General features: G+C 36.4%; 1 protein-coding gene across 2 annotated transcripts in view; it reads right to left on the minus strand.

Moving 5' to 3' along the window:
• CRIM1 (cysteine rich transmembrane BMP regulator 1) overlaps window positions 1-27,030 on the minus strand; it is a 174,873-nt gene that overhangs the window by 91,503 nt on the left and 56,340 nt on the right. For both annotated transcript variants that reach the window (XM_069852494.1, XM_069852493.1), the window contains exon 3: window positions 1,840-2,082. In XM_069852494.1, coding sequence (XP_069708595.1) covers window positions 1,840-2,082 — 243 coding nt within the window. The remainder of the gene's footprint in view (window positions 1-1,839; window positions 2,083-27,030) is intronic.

The following is a 27,030-nucleotide window of genomic DNA, read 5'->3' on the forward strand; positions in this document are numbered from 1 at the left end:
CACTGCAACAAGAAGGGCCCCACTTACCCTGTATTTTGTGGTATAGCTGAATACATTTTTTGTCACCTATTACTGTGGGTGTGCACAAGAGTATCCACCTACACTCCTCAGCCTCCTAGCCACTACTTAAGAAACACACTTCCATTATTTCCCACAGCAGGAGAGAACTTTCTGCTTTCCTTAGTCTCTCAGTTTCTAAACTCCATTGCAAAGCTTACACTTCCCCTAAATCCCATAAGCATCCTTCACCAATCTCTTCAAAGCCTCTGCTCTTCTACCCTCCCAACATGCATCTTCATTTTTGCAGTCCCCATGTACCTTCACCTCTTAACTCCCTGCACTGCTTCAGAAGATAAAACACACAGTTACAAAAATCCAGCAATGGAATAAGTGAACACATATTCAATTTGAAGATTCTGTAAAACTAACAAGCTGAAAACAACCTTCAAGAAGTAACCTACAAAGGTACGTTTGGACAGAGTTATTTGCAAACTGCAAGATGGGAATGCAAATAACAGTCAGTGGGACATGATCAGAGCTAATAATTACTTTAAGAAATAACTGAATTAATGCAAAGTCATCAAGATAAAGTTTGGTAAAGGCATACTTGAAATGCATATAGGAAGAATTAAATTGTACAGATATAGAGATTCAGTAGCAGTCATACTACAGAAAGATCCTGGATCACAGCATTTCACAAATTAAATATAACTCTTGCAAAAGGGTCAGCTCTTATTTAGAAAGAAAGTAATTCTATGACACAGTATTTAGTGCTGATGAAGACTTGCCCAAAATAATAATCTGCTTTTGGACACCACATTTATAAAAACACATGGATAAAATAAAGAAAACTTACAGAGGGGGAAATAACGAAGGAGTCCAAGAGAACTATGCCATAAGAAATTACAGCTAATTCTAGCTGAAAGAAGACTAAAGATGTCAAAATGTTGCAGAGTAAAGACTATCAGGATTTGTTCACCAACTACACTTTAGTAGTTGGTGAATGAAATGAAAAAGAAATTAATTTCAAAGAATGAAAAGTTTGCTTAAACTTCCACACAGACGGATTTGCGCTGGATATTAGGGAAAAACAAAGAGAAGCACTAGAAGATACAAACATTGTATGATCTTCTCCTGTGAAGGTTTTAAGAAAATGTTAAACAAGCACAGAAAAAGCACAGCTTAAACATAATTGAACCTGTTTGCATATAAGATTTTGGATTATACAATTTTATATGCCTGCTTTCATCCCTCTGTTTTTATCATTCATCTTTACCAAAGCCTGGATCAAAAAGAAGAGTGAATTAACTCTTCCACTTCACCAAGAATAATAAATCACAAGAGAGGGTGATTTGTGTTCTTATGAAACAGAACATGGGCAAATACTGAAATGTTGTGAAGTCTTTCAATATGCTCCTTCACAACCCTCCTGCTCTGCAGTTTTTAAGGGTCATCATTATGTAATCTAGAGAAATCGTAGGACAGAAATTTTAACTCCCTGTCCACCCACAATGTATTCCTATTATGAAAAACCTTTGTATAATCTAATTAGTGTAGAAAGCATGTCACTTTCATTAGCAGCACCTGAAGTTCAAAATTCTTACTAAGCTACTCTTCCTTTGTTCCTCTGTTTAAATTTTTGTCTGAAGAAAAAAAGAAAATAAAATTTATCATAATTTTTATCTTTTTTTCAAATAAGTATTGTCCACATATAATCATTTTAATTTTGAAGAAGAATAAGAATTTATATAGGCCCATTAAATGCAATTATATAAATTAAGATGCTTGTCAGATAGTTAAAAAAAAAGTGAAACAAAAAAAATTCATGTCTGCTTTTACCTGGTTTACATTCATAGAGATCACAGCATTCCCCTGGCTTTCCTGATGCTTTAGAAACCAGTATGTTCAAATAGCCAGGTTGGCAAACCTTCCTCAAACAGCCTGCAGGATTACACACACAACGGCTCGGTAGTGGACAGCATTCACCAGGAGGAGCATAACCTTCAATCAAGACGGAATCTTCTGGACAGCGAGGAGAAAACTGGACCTCACAGCGGGCCTTGGAGCAATCAGGTTTCTCCTCTGAAAAGGAGAGAAAAAATCAGCATGTCATACATCAGTAAAGCAGTGTTTTGATAAGCAAAATTTATGGTGTAAATTTAAAAACCACAAATTGTGTTTGTCAAGTATTTCATAATGCACCATCCCCCTTGCAAAACTTCGAATTTGTGCAACGCGTGTAACTGCTGAACCCACACAGCCTCAGAAACAGCTGTGAAGCTACATATTTGGCCATGACATTAAGAAACAACTTGTCACATAATGCACAGTCCTGATATTCACACCTACACCTTCAGTTTCCTAAGACCTTCCACTACAAATGAACAACTGATTTTAATTGATCAATTAATTAAATTTGATTGACCTGAACTGAGATTTCACATATTCAAAAAGCTGGTTAAAAGTTCAATAGCTAACTTATTTGAAAAGTCCACACATTAGCAGAAGAGGATTTCCCTCTACGTGCTCTTAATGCTCATATTAAAAGTGCTGTGCCCATGTACTTCAGTGGCTTGAACAGTAAAATAATTTGACTGGCACTGGCTACAAACACAAAACGTTTGAGGCACTAGTAATAAGAAAAGTAATATTAAGGCGCAAGGTCAACAAACTGGTGGCAACAGTGACAAGATGGAAAGCCACCAAGACAAAGAGAGAATGAAAACATAGAAGAAGGTTCCTAACCAACTAGGTAACACTCTCCCAAAACTTGGAAAAGAAGTTAAGATTTCTGACTCTGAAGAAAAGCAAACCTTTATTGTGGTAAAAATGTTGTGTCATACTCTCCAGTGACTAAGCCACAGTGGGAAACAACAGACCACTCCCATGACCAATTTAGTCCATAAAGTAAATGGTGAGAAACTTGCTTGTATCCAAGAGGGTTTCACTTGGCTCAATATACCTGAGCACTGTTAAAAAACAGGTGGATTCAAGACACTCAGAAGAGCAATACCTTTAGGTCAATAGGACATGAGGACTTAAGTGTTTGAGGGCAATGCAGGGACTCTTCCCAGGTCTGACTAGAAGAAAAGCTCCACAACAAGAGTCATTGACTACTCTGCTTATCATTCAAGTTAGATACAGCATAGTAGAAACAAGGAAAAACAACACTAAGTTTATCAATCTGATGTTTAAACAGCTAATATAATTTTAAAAACTCATCTCTACTGATTATTTCCATGATTGAGTGAGATTTATCAAATATGAGCATCTCTGACAAAAAGTCAAGAACATCTTCTCCATGAGTTTAATAAGTCACGGGTTTTGGAGTTACTAAAGTTACTGGACATTGTGTTTGGTTTTTATACTACAAACAACGGAAGGTATAAATCTGCTTCCAAACACACACTGAGCATCAGTAACAGCAGTATGTGGTTTGGTTCTTTTTCCCCAGAGTACCTTTCTTACACTTAATTTTGGTATATTCTTTGGAATTTTAGGACATATTGAGTAATCAAAGCAGTATTGCTTGTCTACATGGTTGATCCATTATATGTGCTTTAGTTTCATTTAAAGAAGGATATAATGCCTTGAAATAAGTGCTTAGAAAAATATTAATCTAGGCCTTAGCATTAGTAAACGTAAGAGGAAATCATTATGTAAACATTCCTCCCAATTTTAGTTGGCAAGTATAGCAAAACAGCATCAACCAAATTCTTTATGTTTTTTTCTTACAAGGAAAGATTACCAATATGAAAGTGATACTAGATAACATCATATCTTTTTCTTACTGTTAAAAACTCCACTATTTCCATCTATCTTTAAAACAGCCTAAGCTATATGCCTGGAATTTTAAATAATACTTATAAGACCAACTTCTGTTAACCTCCCCTTATGTTTTTGTTCTTATCTGCTTTAATAAAAACATTGTTCGGGTGGCACATTACGAGTTACAGGGGTACATTACAGAACGTTGTATAAATAATAGATAACATACTAGTTTCAGGATTTTAATTATACTCTTTAGTTTATGGATATAATAAGAAGTTCCACATTTCAGCTTTTAAAAATCTTTTAATTTTTCACTGCATGTTGTTCAACAGCGCAGAGAAGTGATAAAGCAGTAGTGCAGCAGCAGCCCTTGACGTTCATGTTTAGGACAGGCCCTTAAATTCACACGGTTCATTACTTGATCTGCCCTAGCATTGTGCATCCAGTGATCTACTGACTTCCATGACTACCAGATAATCCTATTCACATGCAGCCTGCTTTATGAAAAGGCATATTACACATTTTTTAAAATTTGCCCACTATTTTTACTTTTCTGCACTTGCACTCATATATATATCTATATCAAGACAAGTGTTTCCTTAAGGATCGTATTTGACTAATTTAAGTCAACTTTCAGACCTGCAAGTTTTGTCAGAAATGCATTTCAAGCTGCTGGGATTCAGCCTATCCAGGACTCTAGATACACTTATTTTGAAGACCAATGCAAAGCCTATTGCAGATTTAGCAAGAATATGAAGAAAACAAGAATATATCACTATCAGCATGTAAGAAGCATCACAAGCAGTAGAAGAAAGAAGTTGTAGAGGACCATGACAAGTATCTTTATACAAAATATTAACTCATTTCAGTTATTCTCTTGGATAGCCTTTTGCACATCAGAATATTTTGATATAATAAACTGCAACAAAATACAACAGGACTCTACTATTATACGAAATCAGCATTGCTTTCAGAGGAAATAGTTCAAATACAATCTACCACCACCATACAAAGCCACATATGTGTTTCAATACCAGGTTACATAACACCAGCAGATATTTAGAAATCAGACTTCAGTTTCTCTTTTTAGTCCAATGTCACTATTACTTTTGCCACAGTCCGAAAAAGCAAACAAACAAGTCCCTCTCCCTACGTTGTGCTTGCAAGTACTACATACATGGTAAAACACTCCCTTTCCTAGAATACAAATTCAACCGAACAACAGTAAAGTCAACTATATTAAAGCCAAGCTGAATCAGCTAACAGATAATTGTCCTTCAGCTTCCCTAACTCCAGCCCACAGCATAGCCAAGAGCAGGGAAAGAAATTTTCTGCAGAGTAGGTCACGGTTTGGCTCTTGATATAGAGATGTTTATCCTTCTGCAGAAAGGATCAAGCAGCTGAAACGACAGGTGACAGACGGTATTTAAAGTGTTTTCTTGTAGAGTCCCTACTGCATACTTCTGGAAACAATCTTTATTTAAAACATGAAAATCCAGCAGCTTCCAGTATAACATCACTGTATTTTATTTAAAACTTTAATCAGCTAGCACGATACTAGCGTAACTGCATGCTGAAGCCAGCACTCACTGGGACGGGAGTTCTGCTTTACTGCAGTCCAGTAAAAGCTGACGAGAGCTTCTCTTTTTGATACCAAGCCTGAATAAAAGACATTACCTCTAAAGAGCCATTAAGAAAAGTTTCAAGGTGTTTTTTCCTTCTTTCCTCAGCAAATGGCAAACATACTCACCTTCTCTTTTTACAGAGATAAAGGTTTCTATGAGATATATTTCTACAATTCATAGCACTAAATTTGTTTACCTTTCAATTACTTGCTCAAAGAAGGATCAAAAATGAATTTGTTCTCAAAATAAATTACAAACATTAACAGAGCCATAAATGTCACTGTTTTAGCAGGATTCCTGATTTAATTCTATTACATAGAGCTATTTAAGATTTCATCAAACAAGAGGAACAGTTTAATAGCTCTTTTTCGTTTATTAGCAAACACTTCCAGCCCTTACAAAATGAACACAAAAAACCCAGGTCAGAGCAGAATAATTAAGAACACAAGAACAGACTATCTCAAAAGACAGAAAGGAGGGGCAATGGTAAGCTGCATTCCACAGAAAAAAATAGTGGAATCACTCGCCAGTGATATTTTTTGCTAATTTATCCCTTTTATATACCAAAAGGCAATTTCAAAACAGCTTCAATAGACCAAGGTAGATTCACAACAATAACATTGCTTCTTTGTCAAATACACAAATAAACTATGAAGCACTGAGCCGTCTCCCAGATGTTCTTTGAAGTTACTGTCTATTACACAAATCAGGATCCTCCTACCAACATCTTCGAAGCACCAGGGGTTAAACTCCATTTCATTATATTCCATTTATTGTCATAATCAAGATTAAAAAATACTACGTGTATCCAGAAACAGAACTTCATTTTTCAAAGCAATGTATCACACCTAAAATAGTTCTCCCTTTTCCTGAAAACCTAATATGTATGTGACTTACTATGAAATAAATTAGCAGAACAAATATAGAAGATACTTACTCCTGTATAAAGAGCCATCTTAACACAGACTGCATGGCACGAAGATACACAGATATTCTCCTAATCGTGATGCCAAGTCCTTCACAAGAACAATTTTATACAATCCTAACTGTATGTAGAAATACCGTAAAATTGTTTGTTAAAGCAGGTGTCTGGTTCTATAATGAAGAGTTTGTACTCAGAACACTTATCACTCTAATTACAATTTATTATTCTTCTACCTCTACCCTTGAAGCAGCTGACAGGTCTCATTTAATAAGCTGACCGTTTTAGCAAGGCAAGAAATTGCTTATACAACTTGCCAATTAATTTAATGAAGAGTTGCATGCACTTTTGCTGTTTGATTTTCACAGAATTGGGCAATTAATGGAAAAAGCATACACAATTTAACCACATTTCAGTCTCTCCTTTAAAGAAAGCAAACTATTAACAAGGAGAACAATCACTTGTCAAGGTTGAATCCATCAAACTTCTCATAAATTAAGTCTGAACAGACAACCCACTACCCACCAAGAAAAACTTAGCTGTCTACAAATATCTTTATGTTCAAAATGCAGCATTTCAAATGACTACACAAAGAACAAACTATGAGTTGGTTTGCTGATGAGATTTCTCTGTGGGACACATTCTCTTTATAGCTTTTCAAACACTGCTGAAGCTGGAAGTGTTGTGATATCCCTGACATCTCACCAGCCTGAGCCAACAAAGAATCTCTATAGAGATAAAAGAAGAATCTGGATCAGTGAAGCTTTTACAAACTATCTATTCTGAGCCAGTCAATCTTCTCAAGAAAATCAGAAGCGTATCTGGAAAGATAACATTTTTAAACAAATTGAACACAACCCAAACAAGGAAACTGACATTTTGATGAATTTAAAATAAGACTCCTATCCTTGGAAACAAACTTCAAACCTACTCTAAAAGGCAGCTTTACAGACCATATAAAAAATCATTCAGTTAATCAGTGACAGTGCTATTTCTATGTATAAATTATTACTGGTAGCCAGATTTGTATTTCAAGGCAAAAACTTTACTTTCTATAGGTCTGAAGGTTCAGGCTTACTTGCTATTATTTTGCAATTCGCCTACAAAAAGAACCTGCCATTATTAAACACATGACAGAAGACATCCTACAATTATCAAGAATAATTTGAGTTACTATGTGTACATGGACAATAATAACTGAATGTTACAATGTGCTGCATACTTTAAGACAGAGATCATTCATTTAATAAGTCAGTATGTCTCAAAACCACGTCTCATTTTCATCTCAGAAGTGCACAGAAAAGCTGTAGCATCTCAAAAGTCAAGGCACAACAACATCCAACTGACTTGTAATATATGAATTTATTATGGGGAAGTGGAGGTATAATGGCAAGGTACTAAAGTTTTTATGTTACAGCTAATGCTTTCCTCTGAGAGAAGGCTGCTTCTTTACCTTCCAGAAAGGTTTATACATACTCACTCAAACTAGTCACTAGTTAGAGGTGTTTTTATTAGCACTCAACAAATATCAGAAGTCTAGATCTCAGATTGATTTTTTTTTGTTTGTTTGCATTGTTATAATACAGCAGCTGTAACAAAACATACATACCCTCCTATCTTGGCTAGTATCAAAGTAGTATGGAAATACAAATGCTTCCTGAAGACAAATGAAAACCTTTCCTTTCACTTCTGTATCAAATTCTTTTCCTTCATTATGTTTGCATGCTCTGCTTTGACACACAGAGAAAGTACATGCCAAGCTCAGTTAATAAGAAAAGCAGAACAGTTAAAGCATTGGCACAGTGACTGGATCTTCAGGTATAACAGTGTGGGAGAAATAGAGAAGAAAACCCTACCGGGGGTGGGAGGGTTTCCTCCTCATTCTTCAGGCGAAACAAAACAGATCCATGCTTTTCTGGAGGCATTTTCGGGGAGGGATTTTTATCATTTAGTCAAAACTCCATGTGACCAGAGACATATTTACTCAGTCACCATAGAAATGAGGACAGAAAGTTTTCATTCAAGAAGAAGGCTAAAGAGAACTATCAGTCTTGTGTCTGAGCGCTTCTGCTGGGATACTTACTATTTTACAGCTGCTCCTTTAAAAACAAGTTTTTTATATGTACATGTATGGCTATACATACACTACATAGAAAAAAAGAACAATTTTTTTTTCTGTTAGGTCTCCAAGAAGAACACAGAATAAGAAGCATGTTGAAATAGCTTCATATTTAATTTTTCAGAGCAGTTCAATACAGAATATGGTTCAGAAAGGGGAACATTTTGTATGACTAAGCAAAGCGATGCGCTAAAGTCAGCATGCATGCTTTGAAGACACATGTTGTTGAGCTTTGCATTTTTGTTTCATTGTAAACTGGTTTTGTGAAATCTAGGCTAAAATACAGCCACTTCTACTGTACAGTCTTACAGTCATCACTGAAACACATTCTAAACAATAGGCAAACTGTACTGTTACACAGTGGCAGGAAGGAAATATTAAAAGGATTAGGGATAAACAAGAAAAATGATTACCCAGCTGAAGTAGTCAGACAGACGGGGATCGATATTGGAATGCAAAATACCCAAAAGGATTTTCAAGAATCAAAAGAACAGTTATAGTAGATTAAAAAATGAGATTAACTTACACATACAATATGCATAGTACTGTATACGGATGAACAGCTACAAATAAAAAAAGAAACTACAGCCTGACCTTTTACCTAATGCTGAACTTCATTTAAAATCCATTCTGTTTTTTAAATGATTTTTGCTTCACTTTCCAGCATTCTAACACTCTGGATTTTACATACTACGCAGTGGTGCAATCCGTCTCAGCCATCTTATAGTCCAGCCTTCTAACACCAACAGCCTGCAACTAACCTGGGTTAAAAAAAAGTCACACACAAAAAGACAGACAGACACAAGTTTTACTAAACATGCAGTTGTCAATGCACATCTTTGCAAGTCTATATTGACTATGGATTTGCCAAAGATTTTTCATTTCAAGGACCAAATAATCAGGAATAAGGGTTACGCCACTCAAGACAACTAGAGCCAAGAAAGATAACAATCCCATTTGGGTAGAATAGCTCTCAGGACATTATAATTCCATTTCCTGAACTTTTTCCTTTTCCAGTACTGAAAATATTTTAAAAAACGGTAATTCAATACCAAACACACACCAGAATTGCAATCAAGACTTAACCCAAACTGCTGTCTAACAAAGAAAGGGTTTTAACAGATTCACTGAGGATTTGTCAGATACCCTGCATCTAAATGCAAATGCAAGTTCTATGAAACCAATATTGTTTGTGGCAGTAGTTGCACTTGGGTTCAGACTAACCAGCTCAAAGCATTTTCCCACTGGGCTTAGAAACAGTCAGGTCTGGAAAACTCAAAGGTAGTTTTCTTCAATTTCACTTACAAACCTGCTTTCAATGGACATGGAGTAGCTTTTTTAAAATAAAAATCAACAGCTTGACACCAACAAGCTAATCCAAATCCGACAGAACTGTACGCGGAGAGAACGATGCAAGCCCAGACTGCAGCATAAAGGACAGGGGGAGGGAGGTGTCCACTGGTGACTCCACTACTTTACTTGCAGTAAAGCACCTTTAAACTTCAGCATTGAAAAGTTTCAAAACTTCAGAAGTTAGATGGAGATATGAGCAGAGGACTAACTGTAGTCAGATTTGCAGCTGGGTTGCCTTCACTGTAAAAAAAAACAAAACCCACAAAACAAAACAACAAAACCCCCAAACAAATAAACAAAACCAAACAAAAACCCCAAACCAAAACACCCAGTGTTTTCAATACTGTCATTGTCATGACATCCTATATTGTCATTTCTTTACATCAAAGACCCTACTATTCTAGATGAACAATATTACTCCTACTTTTGGTCAATCTTTATCTTGGCAATCAACCGAAACTTCCAAAGAAAGAATGAGTATGTAAACCATGCTAAGGTGCTACAGAGCCAAGACTTTAAAGAATGACAGAACGTTATGGAAATAAACCAAAAATGAAAACAGTAAATTTGCATCCAGTATAAACTGCATACACTTCAATGATTTTCAAAAATGTACACCAGTAGTAATTCTACCTAAAGCAGGAAGTATTATTTATTACAATGATATAAGCAGCAGCACACCAAAGGTAAAGCTGAATGCGTACCAAAATGATGATAAAGCAAAATATTTGGAACAATTCTGCTTAAAAGAGCTTAAGAAAAATACAAGCTATCTGACAACTGGAGAAACAATCACAAATATTCACTGAATGAGAAGTACTGCAACACACACCTTGATGTGACAAGAAAAGGGTTTGAATTTGAGCACACAACCTATACTCCACAAAGGACTAACACCCCTGGAGGCAGCTCTGGACTTAAAGGAATACCAAACAATGTGCCACACAAACACACTTAAATAATAGTCTCAAATCACTGTTTGCTTCCTAACCAAGGTCTGAAAACACAAGCGTAACAAGGACCCAGAAAACACTAGCATTTTCAATAAATGCAAACTACAATCAAAATACACAATTTTATAAAGAGACGAGAATTCAGATATATCAGAAGTTAGCAATCAAGATAAGACTCAACAGCAAGAAGATCTACTGGTTTTCTAGAGCCGAATTTAAAAAAGCAACCAAGATGTAAAATTAGAAGTGAAGGGTTTCATAATCAACAGAACACAACTTTTTGTTCTAAGTAAAACTGAATCAACTTCTGTCTGCCCTTCAGTTGTTGGCTTTGCTAAGTTAATAAAACCAACTTTAAGATAGGTGCTTTCTTCAAGTTTTCTGATGTCTGCTACTGTCTTTTTAAAAAAAATAATCAAACCAGAAAGCTAAGCCAACAGACAATAAAACCAGAACTTAAATGTCTTAGGATTCTTTTGGTATGTAAACTCCATTATACAAACTAGTTTTCCTAGCTATTACATTCAAAGGACCTTTGTATCTGAAGGTCGAGTCACCTTCCCTGGAGGTGTTTAAGGCACGGGTGGACAAGGTGCTGAGGGGCATAGTTTAGTGTTTGATAGGAATGGTTGGACTCGATGATCCGGTGGGTCTCTTCCAATCTGGTTATTCTACGATTACTTCAAACAGTGATGGCCAATGCCCAAGCGTTGAGACATTTCTGTTCTTCAGCTGCTATGGTTCATCTCTCTTGACCTCCCTGGTTCAGCTTCTTCCTAAATTCTTCTTAATAGCCTTGCTACTTTTAGAATTGAAATGCATTTCTATTATGTAAGATTTTCCATATTACCATAGATCTTCCTCAATTCTTACTTTTTTCTTTTATTTTTTTTTTAACATGAATATATCTGTTAAATTTGCCTCCCTGGAATGAATTTTAATACCAGCTACCTTAACTGTTACTTTGCAATTCATCAATTATCAAACTCTCATCAACTTAATAAACAAAATTCCTATATACTACTTAGGATAACAGAAAAAGAGCTCTAGTTATATTGGGAAATATAATAAAGCAAAAGGGGCTGTTATAGTTTTGGGTGAAATCTACACTGATCCAGTGAATTCGTGAGTAGAAATTTTTGCTGCCTTGCAATGAAGAGCTTCCACAATATTTTTGCATTTCCAATTACAAGAAGAATTGTGAACATGAAAATCTAATATACAGCTCAGTCCTCCAGAAAAAGTATATATGGGTTCATATTACATTTATTTTTGCAGAGAAATAAACACTTAACAAAACTTCACTTGAGAACATTTCACTGAATACAGAGATCTCCAAAAACAGTCTTCTAATAAGCTGCCACATCTGACACTTAAGATGCTAGAGGCACAAAAACAGCATGTCAGAAGACTCTGTTGTAAAGAATTTAAAGCAATCTATTCTTTAGTTCTTTTACTGGGGGCAATTTCTCATATGCAATGCAAAAACATTGCATACTTAAACTCTAATACTATCTGGATATAGGCTTTCTTTGGATATGAATCCAAAGAACATGTGCACTAGGAAAAATAAAATTTAAAAATTCATTGTGTGATGTTCGAGTGCTTTATTTAATTTTAAGTTGCTACTTACAATACCTGTTTTCAGTGCTAGCTTAGATAGGCTTGTTTTTTTTCATAACTCACAAATGCAAAAAAAATATTTGTTGGAAAAAGAACACCAAAAGACAAAAAGAAGCACATGAAATTTTAATTTGATCTCTGATCTAAACAGCTGTAGCTGAAGAAGATACCTGTGCAACTGTTTGCACAAAAGTTTGAGAACTGATTAAAAAACCCAAACAGACCAACAACTGGATATTTTGAGAGTCATCGTACCCTCCCTACTTCCAAACTACAGCAATTTCCAAACCAGAAATATGTTCGCACTTATGAAAACTTAAAAAGGCAACATGTCACATGCACACATATTCATAATGAGTCTTCAAACAGACTGAAGACCACAAGGGACCACAGCATGGGAAGGGCAATCAAATGGCTCCATTCTGCAATACTGCCACATAAAACCCTTGTAAGAAGCCAGATTACTTTTAATACAAACTGAGAAACATACAATAACTACAGTCTTTATTCTTCACATAATCACTAACAGGTTGCCTGCAGAAAGCTATGTAGGTACATAAATAAAATACCCAAGATAGACAACATTATTTAACACAGTTTCACATCCATCATACATTAAATGCTACTAGATATCATCGTATTGTTGTAGTATCCCTTATTATACCTCAAAGCAGCAACACCCCACAGAGGGGAATTAAATGTCAAAAACATAAAAAACCCCAGAAAGTCAGAGCTTACACAGCACTGAGCTTCTGTTAACACTAGTACAAGGATTTTGCTGACTGCAGTCGTCATTAAACTTGGACCCGTCTATTTCAAGCTGGATAAATGCCAACACCTTTTATAACAAACAAAAGACAGCGAGTCTGGAAAAAGACCAACAATCCTATGCCAAATATATAAAAATAATCTCTCAATTCCAGTATATTGTTGGCTGCAACGTTCTTTAATTAGATTCAGTTTCTGATCTCATTTGAAGCACACAGTTGTGTATTAACTAGCTAGAAAGCTTGTTTCCAAGAGCAGATTAAAGAGGAATGATCCAGATGACTCCAAGTATGATAATCAGTTTTCCCCAAGTGTATTGTTTGGTGCGGAATATCAAAGTAGAAGAGTATCACAAGTTACCCTGGCTCAGACATTTACTCTGATTCTTTACCCTGTGTTTTTCCTTCTTTCTTCTTCATCATCCTCTCCTTTTAAGTTATCCACTTATTGCTTATGCCCTCTTTAAAGCAAATCACAAAAATATCTACTTCATATCTTTTCTAACCTTTTGTCTTTCCTAAGATATTCCCATTAGTATAATATACAGCAACATACTTGGTTTGTGTAACAATCGACCTCAATACAAAATATTATTTTCTCTTAAACACCAAAGAAAAGCCTACTTGTGGCATTCTGCATACCAACTCCCATGACACAACCAGAAAAAGAAAAAACTAAGAAGTTCAGAAACAGAAGTACTTAACTAGCATAATTTTTTCAGGCAGTTTGACTAAGCTTCAAATGCAGATTTAATTTATAAGCACTAAAATGCACGACAGATTTGTGGAACATTACGCACAATGGCAGAAATTACTGCCAGGAAACTGTAAATACAGTTGCACTTCATAAGTGAAGTGAAGCAAACTGGTATTATTTCCAGTAAGATTCCCATGATGGCACTCCTGGTATAGGTTTAACATTGTCACACCCAAAGCCAGTTCTAGATCAAATTCTGTACAGTGAATGGTTTAGGAATCTGACACAATCAATGTACATTAATAGTATATATTAATTTGCAGCAGACATGTTACTTTACAGACTATAAGGCTCAGTGATCACAGACAAGAAATACCACCTTATTAATAAACTGGTCAAGCATATGAGAAGGCATCCAATCCACAAAGGTGACATTAGCACTGCTAAAATTGAGAGCCACCAATGATGTATTTGATAAACTGACAGATTCCTCACCGAACCTCAAAAAAACCTCTACAGATCAAAGGATGACAAATGCAGTTTTGAACTATAACAGTCAAGTGTCCCAAGGAAGGAATTGGCTCTGTTACAATGATACTGATTCTACCTCAAACACATCCTAGAAAGCAACAAACAGGAAGATCAAAAGTTTAGTTGAGAGTTGTTGTGGACAAAAATCATTCTATTCCTCGAACCACATCAAAGAAATGCAAAAGAAAGAAAAGGGAGGTTACTAGCAAACACTAGGAAATTATATTTCAAAAGATGCAATGATCTTTACAACCAAGATACTGCACTGAACATGTAACCTCATGTAATACATTTAAGAAATCCAAAGGTTGAGAATATTCCCTCATATAGGCAAAGCTGAGAACTGGTCACTGGCAAAGCCTGAGCAGTGCTAACTAAGAAAGCCTCTTGACATCCAATAAGATAACAGAAGAAAGCAAAAAATCACCAAATAGTTTTACCAGATGCCATAGACGCTGATGCTTGAGTGATGCTTAAGCAGAGTGATGCTACTTTAAACAACATTTTCCTTGTTCTTCCCCATTTGGCTGGAAAGACATCAGAGAGAATAAAATCTGGTATTGTTCACACGATGAGGCATCTCACATGGCACTTAAGATACCTCCTCCTCAGTACACCTCAGTGAATGACAGTCCTCACAGTAAACCAGCAGCAAGAGAAGTAAATGAGAAAGAATGAAAAATGTTTCTCTATACTCAAAACCAGATCTTAGGTTAAAACATTTGTAGGTGTTAATTGTTACAGAAGGTGGTTTTAATCAGGTGAGTTTTAAAGGAGACTTTTCATTAGCACAACTCAAAATCCACACTCTTCAACAAAAACTGAGTGGCATAACATAACACCCAGTATTACTGCTTACAAATAAATGATTATCTAATGATTCTTCCAATCTTTGCAATGTAAGTATGCAGGAAAAATAAGACTAAGTAATAGTAAATAGGATGCAAATATGTCAACCCCACAACCTTTGAAAGTATGCCCTCAGGATGTCATCAACATAAAAATACCTGGAATACAACAGAAAAAAGTTGTAAATTTTACTCTATTTATTACCACATGCATACCATCCCTGTACACTGTGTCCCATTAATGCCTTAGGTGAATGCTTAAAAAGAAAAAAAGGTGATTTTATACTGTCTCATGTCCTCTACATTACAATGTGGTAAGCAAGAGTACTGACTAAAAAAAAAAACAAAAACCCCAACAAAAACCCCTTCCCCCAAACCCCAACAAAACAACAAACAACACAAAAAAACCCCTGCAAACCCTCAAACTAATAAAAAAATACCATCATAAGAACAGAAAAAAACAAAACGAGCATAACAAAAAACAGTGTGTCTTATACAACTAAGCAGCCAAACCAAGCAACTTTAATTTAATAGAAAGGATAGTCCAAACAGACAAAAATCTGAAGACATAAGACAAAGTTTTAGCACAAGATTCAACTGGACTGAGTTACTATTCCTTGTTTTGGTACTTCAGACAAGCTATTTCACGCCCCTTTCATTTCCGAATCTACTCCTTTTTCTAAACCCAATTGCTTTCAAAATGCAAGGAAACTTGTTCTGCATTTGGTACCATGCTTTGTACAACACAACACTTTTTTCAGTCAAGATCCCTAGCTGCTAAAAAAAAAAAAAAAAAGGAAAGCAACCAAAAAAATGCATCCAAGTATACTTCTTTGAGTAGAATCAGCTGAAGAGAAGATAACACAAAATTATCAAATGAACATTCACTAATCATTCACTGGCAAGTAATTCCAAATTGCTGTTTTGCAGAGAAACTTCCACTTACTAAGTTTTAGTTAGTCAAAATTCAGACTAAACTGAAGTATGATGTATTAATTTTTCTTCTTTTAATTAACGCTTAATTCCTACTCTATAAACCCATAACACAGTTGGATAGCTTGCTAGATGCATACTATACTGATTGGAATAAAGTAAGAATGGAACAAGACACATTTTGATTATTCTTTCATAAACAATTTTTTTCAGAAGGCAGTTGTTTCAAAGGCCCAGTAGAAGAGCCAACAACTGTCCCAGCAGGATGAGCTCTACGAAGTAAATTGTCAAGCTGTCCCAAATGTACCTTAAGAAAGAAGATACAGAGATAGGAGATACAGGTAGCAGCTAAACCAGCCAGAGTAGGAAGTGGGTAGAGTGTCACAGAAAGTCTCATAGAAACTATATGTTCCAGCTGACATCATATAGAGAAAAAGAAAAAAAACAGGGCATTAGACCTTCCTCAGACTTTTGCAAATGCCTCCAGACTTTTGCAAAAGAGTATGAAAACCAACCCAGGGTGGCCCCTAGAGTCTCTCATTATCGGACTGCATTTTTCATCATCAGAAATAACCTGTCATTCACCAACAAGATCAATAATTCTAAAAGGCAAGTCTGCTGAATGCATAACTCGAAGTTCAACACAACAGTATAACACGGTCAACAAATCTCTTTGAGAAAGGACTACTTTATTTCAAAACATAATCCACAGTAATGATTCAGGCCACCTTTACTTGTCTATGTTGACCCACAATGAGAAGCAGGAATATGTAGCAGGCGAAGCACATACTTTGGCTCCGCTACACTGATGTGAAAACTCTGCTCTTCTGTGTAAAGTCTAAGCTCTTCAAATTTCCATCATGAGCTTCCTAATCTATAAATAAAACATCTACCATGAAGCAGCTAGACAGGTACTGGAAATATCAAGGTCTTCCTTTCCAAACATTTTTGCACCTAACATTAAGAGACAGAATATTAGATTTCTCTTGTAACACATACATAGCAATGTGCATCATAACAATAAAGCACTGAAGGCCATAACAGCATGCATCACATACTGCCTCACATATGCTGCTTTGTAAATACAGCACAGAAACGCTCCTCCTGCAAAATAGGAATATTTTTGCCCTTGGCAGTGGTTGTCCAGGTCTGGGGTTGGTTTCATTTTTCTGGGTTTTTTTTTTTGGGGGGGGGGGGCGGGGGGGGATACGGTGGGAGGGGGCATGGAAGTGGTGGTGGGGAGTGTCAGCAAAGTTTAGTACAGGTCCCATAGAACAAATCCTAGCAGGTAATAAGCAGTTCACAACTGCTCTCAAGAGTGATTGAGTGCTGCTAAGCAAAATTTCTGGGTGTTTCCCCCAAGGCAAGCCATTTCAGAATTCTCAAGGCAAGTCTAAACACCGCCACCGCTTTTGGTAAGGTTCTATCCTGAGTCTGCCAACTACACTTTAATTCCAGTTCAAATGGATGTTTTGTGGTCACCTGGTCCCATCCCACACTCAGAGCAGGGCTGACACTATGTCAGCTGCTCAGGTCCAGGCGAGTTCAGATGACTCTGAGGATGGCAATTCCACCCTCTCTCTGGGAAGCCTGATGCTCCATTTAACCATCTTCACAAAGCACATCCCAACATCTAACTGGAATGTTATTTGTTGCAGCTGATATCTGATGCTTCCCATTCTTCCACTGTGCACCCTGGAGCAGCACCTAGCTCCATCTCCTCTGCAGCCAAATACAAGGCAGCTGACGACAGCAATGAAGTCCCTTCTGCTGCTTCCTTTTCTTTAGGCTAAACAAAACAGCCACCTCCTGTAGACAGTGTTCCCTGACCTTCTCTTGAAGCACCCTTCTTGCATTAGGGATACCCACACTGGGCACACTTCTTCAGACAAGGTTTCACCAATGCAGAAGAGAAGGTATGAATATCTCCCGCCCTGGCTCTGCAGGATGTGCTCCTGCTAAAGCAACCTGGCATGCAGTTGGCTGCCTTCACCGCAAGGGCACACTGCTGATTCATGTTCAACTTGCCGCACTGTCAGCCTTCATCAGGATAAGTCATTATTCCTGTCTGTGACAGCTAAGCTCTTTCCCTCATAAAGTTTTCAGGAGCGCAGAAAGTTCTACAGTTAGCAACATATTGACCAGTGGGACCTTTTACTTATTACTAAAGCAATTTAAGGTAGACTTTCCATCCCATCATCGGCTTCTACAGTGCAGCAAACCAAACAGAAACTCCAGAAACTTTAAATATTTTCTTTTGTAGCTAGATGTCTATGACCAACAAATGCGAAGTTTATTTTTAAAAATTTTTTAGTCAAATTCTGAATAAACCAGAGGAAATTTTCAGAGTACTAGATTTTGTTTACTGCTATGAACTCCCAAGACAAGTTTGTCTCAAAATATTTAACATAACTTTAAGTTACTCTGGAAGCTCACTTGTTTCCAAGTAAAAACTCCTGACATCTAAGAGGCTAACAGTCTAAGAGCTATCACCTTCTCCAACTTCACGCAGTCAGGGCAGCCCCCCATTCAGATGCACGTTCTTGTCTAGACAAGTCTGAAAAGACTACAGCCTCGTGTATACAGGTCAAGTAGAAGGCGTGTCCCAACATACCAAACTTCAATACAACAGGTTACGTTCTTCCATCTAAACACACCCACCCGATACTAACAACCACAATTCAGTTATGGGAAACTTTTGGTTACATTGAGTGACAAGTTTACCACACATGTGGACACATCCAGTCAAAAGGACCACACAGAATAAGTAGACAGATACAGATTAGTCATACCTACATGGTGTTTAACTACATACGTGACTGGTCTACAGTAATTTTTTCTTTTCCTGTAAGAACTCAATATTAAGTGACCATGACTTACAATAAGAAATCATTTTCACTTTCACTACAGAGTGCTTTCCTTCAAAAAGGGTTTGGCTGCTATGAACACCAAAATAAAACAAATACACTTGCATTCACACCCATGGTCACGACTTTGTTTGTCTGGTAATACCAGGCATACCAATTCTTCAATAGTGGATGCAGCTAATTTTTAAAGCATAGCCATGAGGTAGTGATCTGAAAGTAGTAAGAATAAAGTTGCACAGTAGCCAACAGCAAGTGGGCAACAATTCTGATGCTAACTAAGCTCAGATGCTATGGCTACATCACTTCTGTGCTTCAACACCATCACGTTAAATAAAAATAATTATCTATTTTACAAGTGGTGTAATATAAGAGTTACTTCGGTAAATTTGTAATATAAGCTGTCTTAGACATTTCAGATACTGTTTGTATAATACATATACTACTATATTGTCAAAACATTTAATACAATAAACAGTAACAGATACACTATCTTTTTATTTTTATATATAAAATACATTTTATATACTAAGTTCAGATCTGCATACTGAGCAAGGCCATACGTGTAATGTACCACACTTCTTCCCCTCTAAAAACCAAAAACACTGGAACCCCTCTTTCCCCATTTTAAAATTAGAATTACTAGCAATATCTCCTAAAAAGAAAATAAATACCACTTGGACTTTAAGAGAAAATTTACTGAGGACATATTGACAGGACACTAGAACATTGTGTTTTAAAAATAAATACTTTGCATATTAAACAATACCTAAATATCATCTTGCAGCATATATATCTGCATGGAAAGGAGAGATTTCAACTGTGGCAGGCTGGCTGCAGTATGAACTTTACTGCAGCAACTCAATTTCATAAACAGTACTATCAAATAAGAAGATTTCTGTAATACTTTAGATTCCAGAGCAAGAAGTCGAAGTGAAGGACAGAAGCAAAACATCCAACCCACTGTATCCATGTTAAAGTCTTAAAATAAGCAAGCAAACCCTTAAAGCATTTACAGAGGCTCTATAAATATACCATGTTTGTAAATAATTTCTAACAATAATACCTTGCAAGACAGAGCAAATGATGAATTTCTATCTTGACCAACATTAGTGAGTCAAGATCCAACTTACTCAACATTTTTTTAACAAATATTTTGAGTTGTTAGTCATTCCAAGCTTGGATTGCAGAGATAGAAGGTGCAAAGACCTAAACCTTTGCTGATCTCCCTCTCCCCATCTCCTCTTCAAATGCCTGTCCTCCCCCTATCCCTGTTCTTCCCTTCTGAAGTCTCTTTATCTCACCTACAGTCACTTAACATTTACATTCCTGGTCGTCTCCATCTTACACACTCACCCTTACTCCATGCAGTTCAAATAAGCTTCTGCCACAGTCCAAGTAGAACAATAAGAGCAAAAAAGTCTGCCTGTGCTTTTGGTCTTTAAACTTGACAGAGCTACAAGACTGTATGAAATCCTCCTTAGCCTTCTCATGTCCAAAGAACACTTAGAATCCTTAGAGAAGTAGAATAGCGATTTTTTTCTTGAATATCTATTGAACTTTTGCAAATATTTTTGAACTGTTTATATCCTGTCCAGCTACAAGCACGTCTTTTGACAGATAATGTCATATCAAAGCCAAAGGAGACAACTGATGAAGGAAAGAGTATAATGAACACCGATTCTGTTCCAGTTATCTCCAAATACAAAAATCATCAAGGTCAAAGCTACGTCTGATGTACAGCATGCCCAGAGCAGAGTTTTTCTGTGATAACAGCACAGGGAGCTTTTTTTGTCATAAACATTACAAGGTACTGAATAAAAAACCTCAAAGAAAACAAAACCCCTACTGCTTATTTGCTTTGGGATTGCACTTTGTTGTTCTTACTTAGGTTTTAAATAATGTAGAAGCAGATGTAGCAAAGAGCACTTCAATTTACACATTTAAAGATCAGCAGAGAGCTATACAACTAAAGACAAAAATATTTAAATTGCTAAATTATCTCAACACTAGTCATAACTTGCTTTCCTACCTACCTTGTTTCACATACAAAATGCCACCAAGAATGCAAAAGAAGAACACAGCAACTACAATGGCAGTTTTAACAGCCTTTCTGTCCTGAACTCTGCAGTGTGCACAAAGAAACAAGAAGCAGAAGGAAACATACCTCCTTGCTCTCTTAAGAAGATTCAAGTGATACATTTGCTTGCATTTAAAGGTATACATGCAGAAACACAAAAATTAGAACTCATCAGTAGCTTTAAAACACATTTGACATATAAAAGCTAAAAACCCCAGAAAGATAGCCAGAACCCAGTAATTCTCTAAATAACTTTCAGAGACAGTAACATAACTGAGAGGACTAGCAATACCAAATTTGCACCTGAAACATGATATAGAAGAAGGTCTTGACCTAGTCACTAACAAAGATAAATATCCAGTGTACTTTCATAATTGTTCCATGCAGTGTGGCTGTGCAAAACCTGACCGCAGCAGTGCCTTAGTAGCCTAATCCATTATCATTTAGGCAACTTTAGCTTTGTTGGTTCTCTTGGCTTCATCAGCATCATGATAGCAAAGTTATCCATACTGCTTGCGCAACTGGACTACTCCGAGACAAGTATATTAGAATATATCACGCTTTTTTAGTTTGTACTTTTATAATTGCCATATTGGTTCAGCAACAAACTTTAAGAGAAACTTGACAGGTCTGCAACTGTACATTTCTCGAAGAGAAATGGAATTAAGAAAAACTCTGCCTTCAAATTATATTCTGAAAGATCACCTGTACTACATGCAATGGGATACTATGCATTTAGGAAATGTGATACCTAGTATAAGTCAAAACACCATATGCCTCTTGAGTTTTTTGGGCGTTATCTAGGCTCCAGAAGGGGGGTCATGAACATCTGTATGAGGAAAGAGAATAATGTGGTGATTATCATCACAAAAGGACCTTCAGAAGGATTTGGGCTCTAAACCCTGTCCTGGAACTCTGCATTTAGGACATACCGGCACATTCTCCTGATAAAAGACCATTTCCTTTTTTCCTTAAGAATCTACAGTAAGCACACAATTGCCGCTTTAAATGCGGAAGATACTGAGGTTCTAATTCTCTGCACATGACCCTAAACCCCTATTTTTAAGGGCACTCTCATTACAATTTCACAGGAATATGATTTTTCCAGCTGAGGCTACCTCATTAGTTATACAAAATTAAATGCTATCATTTTCAGGGACAGAAGCTTCTATAAAACCAAATTTCCAACCCTTCATCAATTAATGCTTATATAATTTTACACAGACTAAAATGTTTTCCACCACAGGCAATTACAGAAGCCACTTTCCACAAATCTATTCAAGTTTAATGAAAGAAGCTGGAAAGAAACAACACTTGTCAATTCCAGTTCCTATAAATATTTCCTTGGAGCAAAAAGCACAGGTGCTTTAGAAATTGAGAAACAGACACTGCCAACAACTGAACACTGAAAGTAACACACTAAGTATACAGATGAAACAAAGAGAGAGAAGGCTTTAGTCTTGACAAAGTATTAGAAATGATAGTTTGATACACCTGGAATGCTGTTTTTTAGGTGATAACAGCTGCAATAGTAAAACTGGCAGATCTATCCTCTATGAATGCAGCAAGGAAAGTGTCATTACATCTTAGTTACCAAATCAAAGACATTTGGATTGTTAATATTAAGAACAGAAGAATGCATCTGTGAGAGGGTGATGCAAGACGCAAGAGGATAAAATTACTTCCCATATAACTTTTGTAGGAAGCAGCAAGGTTTTGAGTATGCTTTTTTGGCTTCTAAGCTTCATCTTCAGCTTCAAACAAAGGTAAACAGATTTCTCACATCTACCTAACTATATGGGGAAAAACAAGTAGAAAAGATAAGAAAATAGACGAGCATGTTGTTAATAGGCTAAATAATACTTTAAGTAACAAATATAAGAATGCAAGTCAAAACTCTGCCATATGAGAAACTCATTTTTTTTCTTGCTTCACCAAAATGGCAATGAAAGTCAACTCAGGTTTCATACAAAACATTTTCACAGAACAGCACAAAATAACACAAGATGAAATCCTGATGAACTCTTTATAGACAGGAACAAAGGCACAACTATTATAAAAGCAACTATTGTGTTAAAACTATTTACCATACCTTTGGTATGGAATAAACACTGTGCTCTTAAGAAAAAGTAAAAACAAGGTAATTGTAAGGAGTTTACCTATCAAACATCACAAGCCAGCCCACAGACACCACATGACAAAAAAGTGCATATGGGCAGTCACATCCTAAAAAATAATACACTGTAAATTTACACTCCTGGTTTGCAAATGCTAAAATAAAAATTGTGTCCTTTGCAGTCTGCTGTATTTTTTGTAAGTATAGTAGTTTTTTCTTGCAGTTTCCAGCCTAAACCTGCCAGAGTTGAAGACTCATTGCTGACTCAAGGAAATATGTATTGAAAAGAAAATATAAAGAAGTACTGCTCACAAATATAAGGAGCTTAGAAGTGCAACTTCAAAAAAAAAAGGCAAGCTTTCAATGTAACTGCATCAGATTTCAAGAAAACAAGATCTGTAGCACTGAAAAGGAAAGAGATTACTAAATGCATCCCCCACATCAAAATATGGGTTTAGTTGCCGTATCAGGCATAAATGAACTGAAGCAGCTACACACATGTATATATGCAGAAGCAAACTGCATAATTCAAAGTACAAAGTGCAGCCATTTCCTTGAAAACTAAAAACACAATACACAAGAATGATGACTAACAAGGCTCTGTCCAAATATCAGGTGACAAAAACTGAGTTTTTATTAGAGAAGGATATGGGAATAATTTCTGGAATACTGAACAAGCAGACAGCAGAGTGACTACATTGGACCCCAAACAATTGGCAGGATGTTACAGCATGTGCAAACTATTTCTAGCTTTGCTGTTTCCAGTAATAGAGATTTAAAACACCATTTAGACACAGTCCAGCTAGAGTTCCCATGTATAGGGGAATAACCAAATCAGCATACTTGAACCAAATTTCCTAGCTTATACCAGAAGTTACCATCTTAACACCAAATGAAATTGACTCTTTCAGAACAAGAACGTCAAACAATATGGTCTTCTTTTCCCTCCACTGTTCAGGAACAGCAAATCAGAATAGTGTTGCAGAAAAAAAACCCCTATTTTTAAAAGCTTATGTGAAACTATTTCTTTGTGCTGTAAAAATGATTTTTTTTTACTGCCAATAATTTTCTTATTAATGATTAAACACAAAGCTTTAATTTTTTAAAAAATTAAAATAATTTAATTATTCAAAAATATTATTATACATATGTTTTAAAATCATATATAGAGACAGTAACACTCTTTACAATTAAAGAGCGAGATAATAAGAGTATAGAAGTACACTCTTATCAGCCACCTGGAAAAATATTTTACTTACAGCTTTAAACAAATATTAAAACATACAAAAAAAAAGTTTAATACTCTGCTCTACATTTCAAAGTGGGAAGAAAGCAAAGAAATTTGTTGCCGAAAGAAGTTGTGGATGCTCCATCCCTGGAAGAGTTCAAGACTAGGCTGGATGAGGTTTTGGGAAATCTGATCTAGTGGAAGGAGGCCCTGCCCATGGCAGAAGGGCTGGAACTGGATGACCTTTAAGGTCCTTTCTGACCAAAACCATTCTGTGATTCTGAAATTATTACAACTTGGTTTGAGACAAATGTTAATGACTCAAACTGTCAATTTATTTATATAAACATATGGTTCAGACAATTGGAAATGTCCATAGTTTATAACATAATGTTATTTAGTGCTGCATATATAGTCCCTTCACAGTCACTATACAGCAGCCTCACTACACATAAAGAAGTCTGCTTTAATATTATTCTACAATGTAGGAAGTTAAATATAGTTATTACAGGAATAAGTAATTGCTATGTTACTATTTTTAGACTGTTAAACAAAATTTGGGGGGGGGGAAATAAACACCAAAACTACTCTTCTATTATAATCAGTGCATTTTTTCTAATTACAAAGCATACCATTTTGGTCCCTATATTTCTGCCCGTGCTGAACTAAGCATAACATTTCAGATGATACACAATTATTCTTTGAAACAATACAAAAGCAATGAACTACTTAGCTTTTTCTTTAAGAATTCAATTGGTAGGAAGGTTTCCACACAAATTAGCTAAAAGCCCAAACCAATAAACTATACTGCTTATCTTAGACGCCTCTCTGCCCTCTCAAACATAAACACACATTCTATATTCTGCATCAGTAGCCTCTTATGTCCTTCAAGTTCATATTATAAAAGCAAGCACCTTCATGAACTGGCTGATACATCAGGGTTATGAACCACTCTGACATCATATGATGAAGTTTTAGTCAAATGTGTCTATAGGTATAGGATGGGGTGTGTGTGAGTCTGTGTGCATACATACTTATGATTATAAACATATATAAAAAACAAAAAAAACCCACAACTATAAAACATGGAAAGACTAAGAAAAATCCAGATCATCAAACAGGCTGTGCTGCATAGCAAAAACTGCTTGCATTCACCACAAGCATTTTCCCCTTGTGAACTGAACTTGACCTCCTCACAGGACCAACAGCATCACAAAAGCCACAAGAAACAAGATGCAGCCAAAAAGTCTACTTTTTAAAAAGGTGGCTACATTTGCAGAATCAACCATGACAATGAAGAAAAAAGCCAATGCGTTGGTGAGCTTTCCAGAGAGTGCAGTATTGAAGAACATGCTGGACGGAGTCAAGAACACAGCAAAAAGAAACTGCAAGTGGGTAGAGGTCTACTCGACCCTTGGAGCAACCTTCAGCTTCTTCTAGCATACCTGCTCCCAGCACAAGCTTTTTCCATTAAACATTATCAACGGGGAAAAACAAGTGATGAACTTGTCCACTTTGTCCATTAATGCATGTGTAGCAGAAAATCTGTCCAAGTCAAGTTTTATTTTGATTTTTATGATGATATTGTTATAAAATATGCAGAGCTTACTAGGCTATCAAGATACTGTTTTAATGAGGAACTAAAGAGACTGATAAAACACCACCTGAAGATAGATTCAATCACAAACCAAGCTCTTGTTCTACCAAGAAAATCTACCATCACATGTGCAAAAACTACTTTGAAAAAACGGCAAATGAATGAAGCAAGCAATAAAGTTGAGGAGGAATATCATATTGTGTTGACAGCTTTTATTCACTAGTGCAGTAAACACCAAAATCCTCCCTCAATGCTAGGCAGAGTAAACAGAAGAGAATTACTGCATAGCAGGGATCTCTGCCTGAAGGCAGTGCCAGGGGAAGAGCCAGGCTGCCCACATGACAGCTGCAGGCAGATAGCACGATGGCACCATGTGGAGCAGAAGGTAACCTGGCAGGGCTGTGTGCTCACTTACATCCCAAAACAATCCCAGGTTGGACGTGGTTAGCATCCTGGTCCTGAGAGGCACCTGAGAAAGCCAAGGCAGTTTTGGCTACCTGCCGACTGCCAATTTCCCTGCAATGGAAATGGCTTCTGTCACTCACAGAGCGGATGAACACTGCAAGCACTACACCTACTCATTTATCTATCTGATCATACTTTTTCCAGCAGGCTTGTGTATAGCTGCATGAAAAGTAATTGTCATACCATTTTCAGTCTTCAGTCAAACACCGAATAACATTTCCAAGATACATTTATGATAAACAAGTAATGCAGACTCATGCTGCAAAGATGTTTGCACACAAAGTGAAGGGATGTAATTGTGCAATAGAATTCAAAAAATCTTCAGATCAGACATTTGATGCAGACAGGATCCCTCTCACAGACACCTAGCAACTACATTGACTATGCAGATGTGGTATTTGTGCATTGACTATGTCAGTTATACCAGATGAGGGCATTTTCCCCCCTCAAATCCTACATTTATCTAAATTATAACCCAGTTACTCAGAATCAGCAGTAATATGCACCTGAGTACCAGAGATTTCTTTCCTGGAATTGG

The sequence above is a fragment of the Phaenicophaeus curvirostris genome, chromosome 2, assembly GCF_032191515.1.
Source record: "Phaenicophaeus curvirostris isolate KB17595 chromosome 2, BPBGC_Pcur_1.0, whole genome shotgun sequence".
Taxonomy (NCBI): domain Eukaryota; kingdom Metazoa; phylum Chordata; class Aves; order Cuculiformes; family Cuculidae; genus Phaenicophaeus; species Phaenicophaeus curvirostris.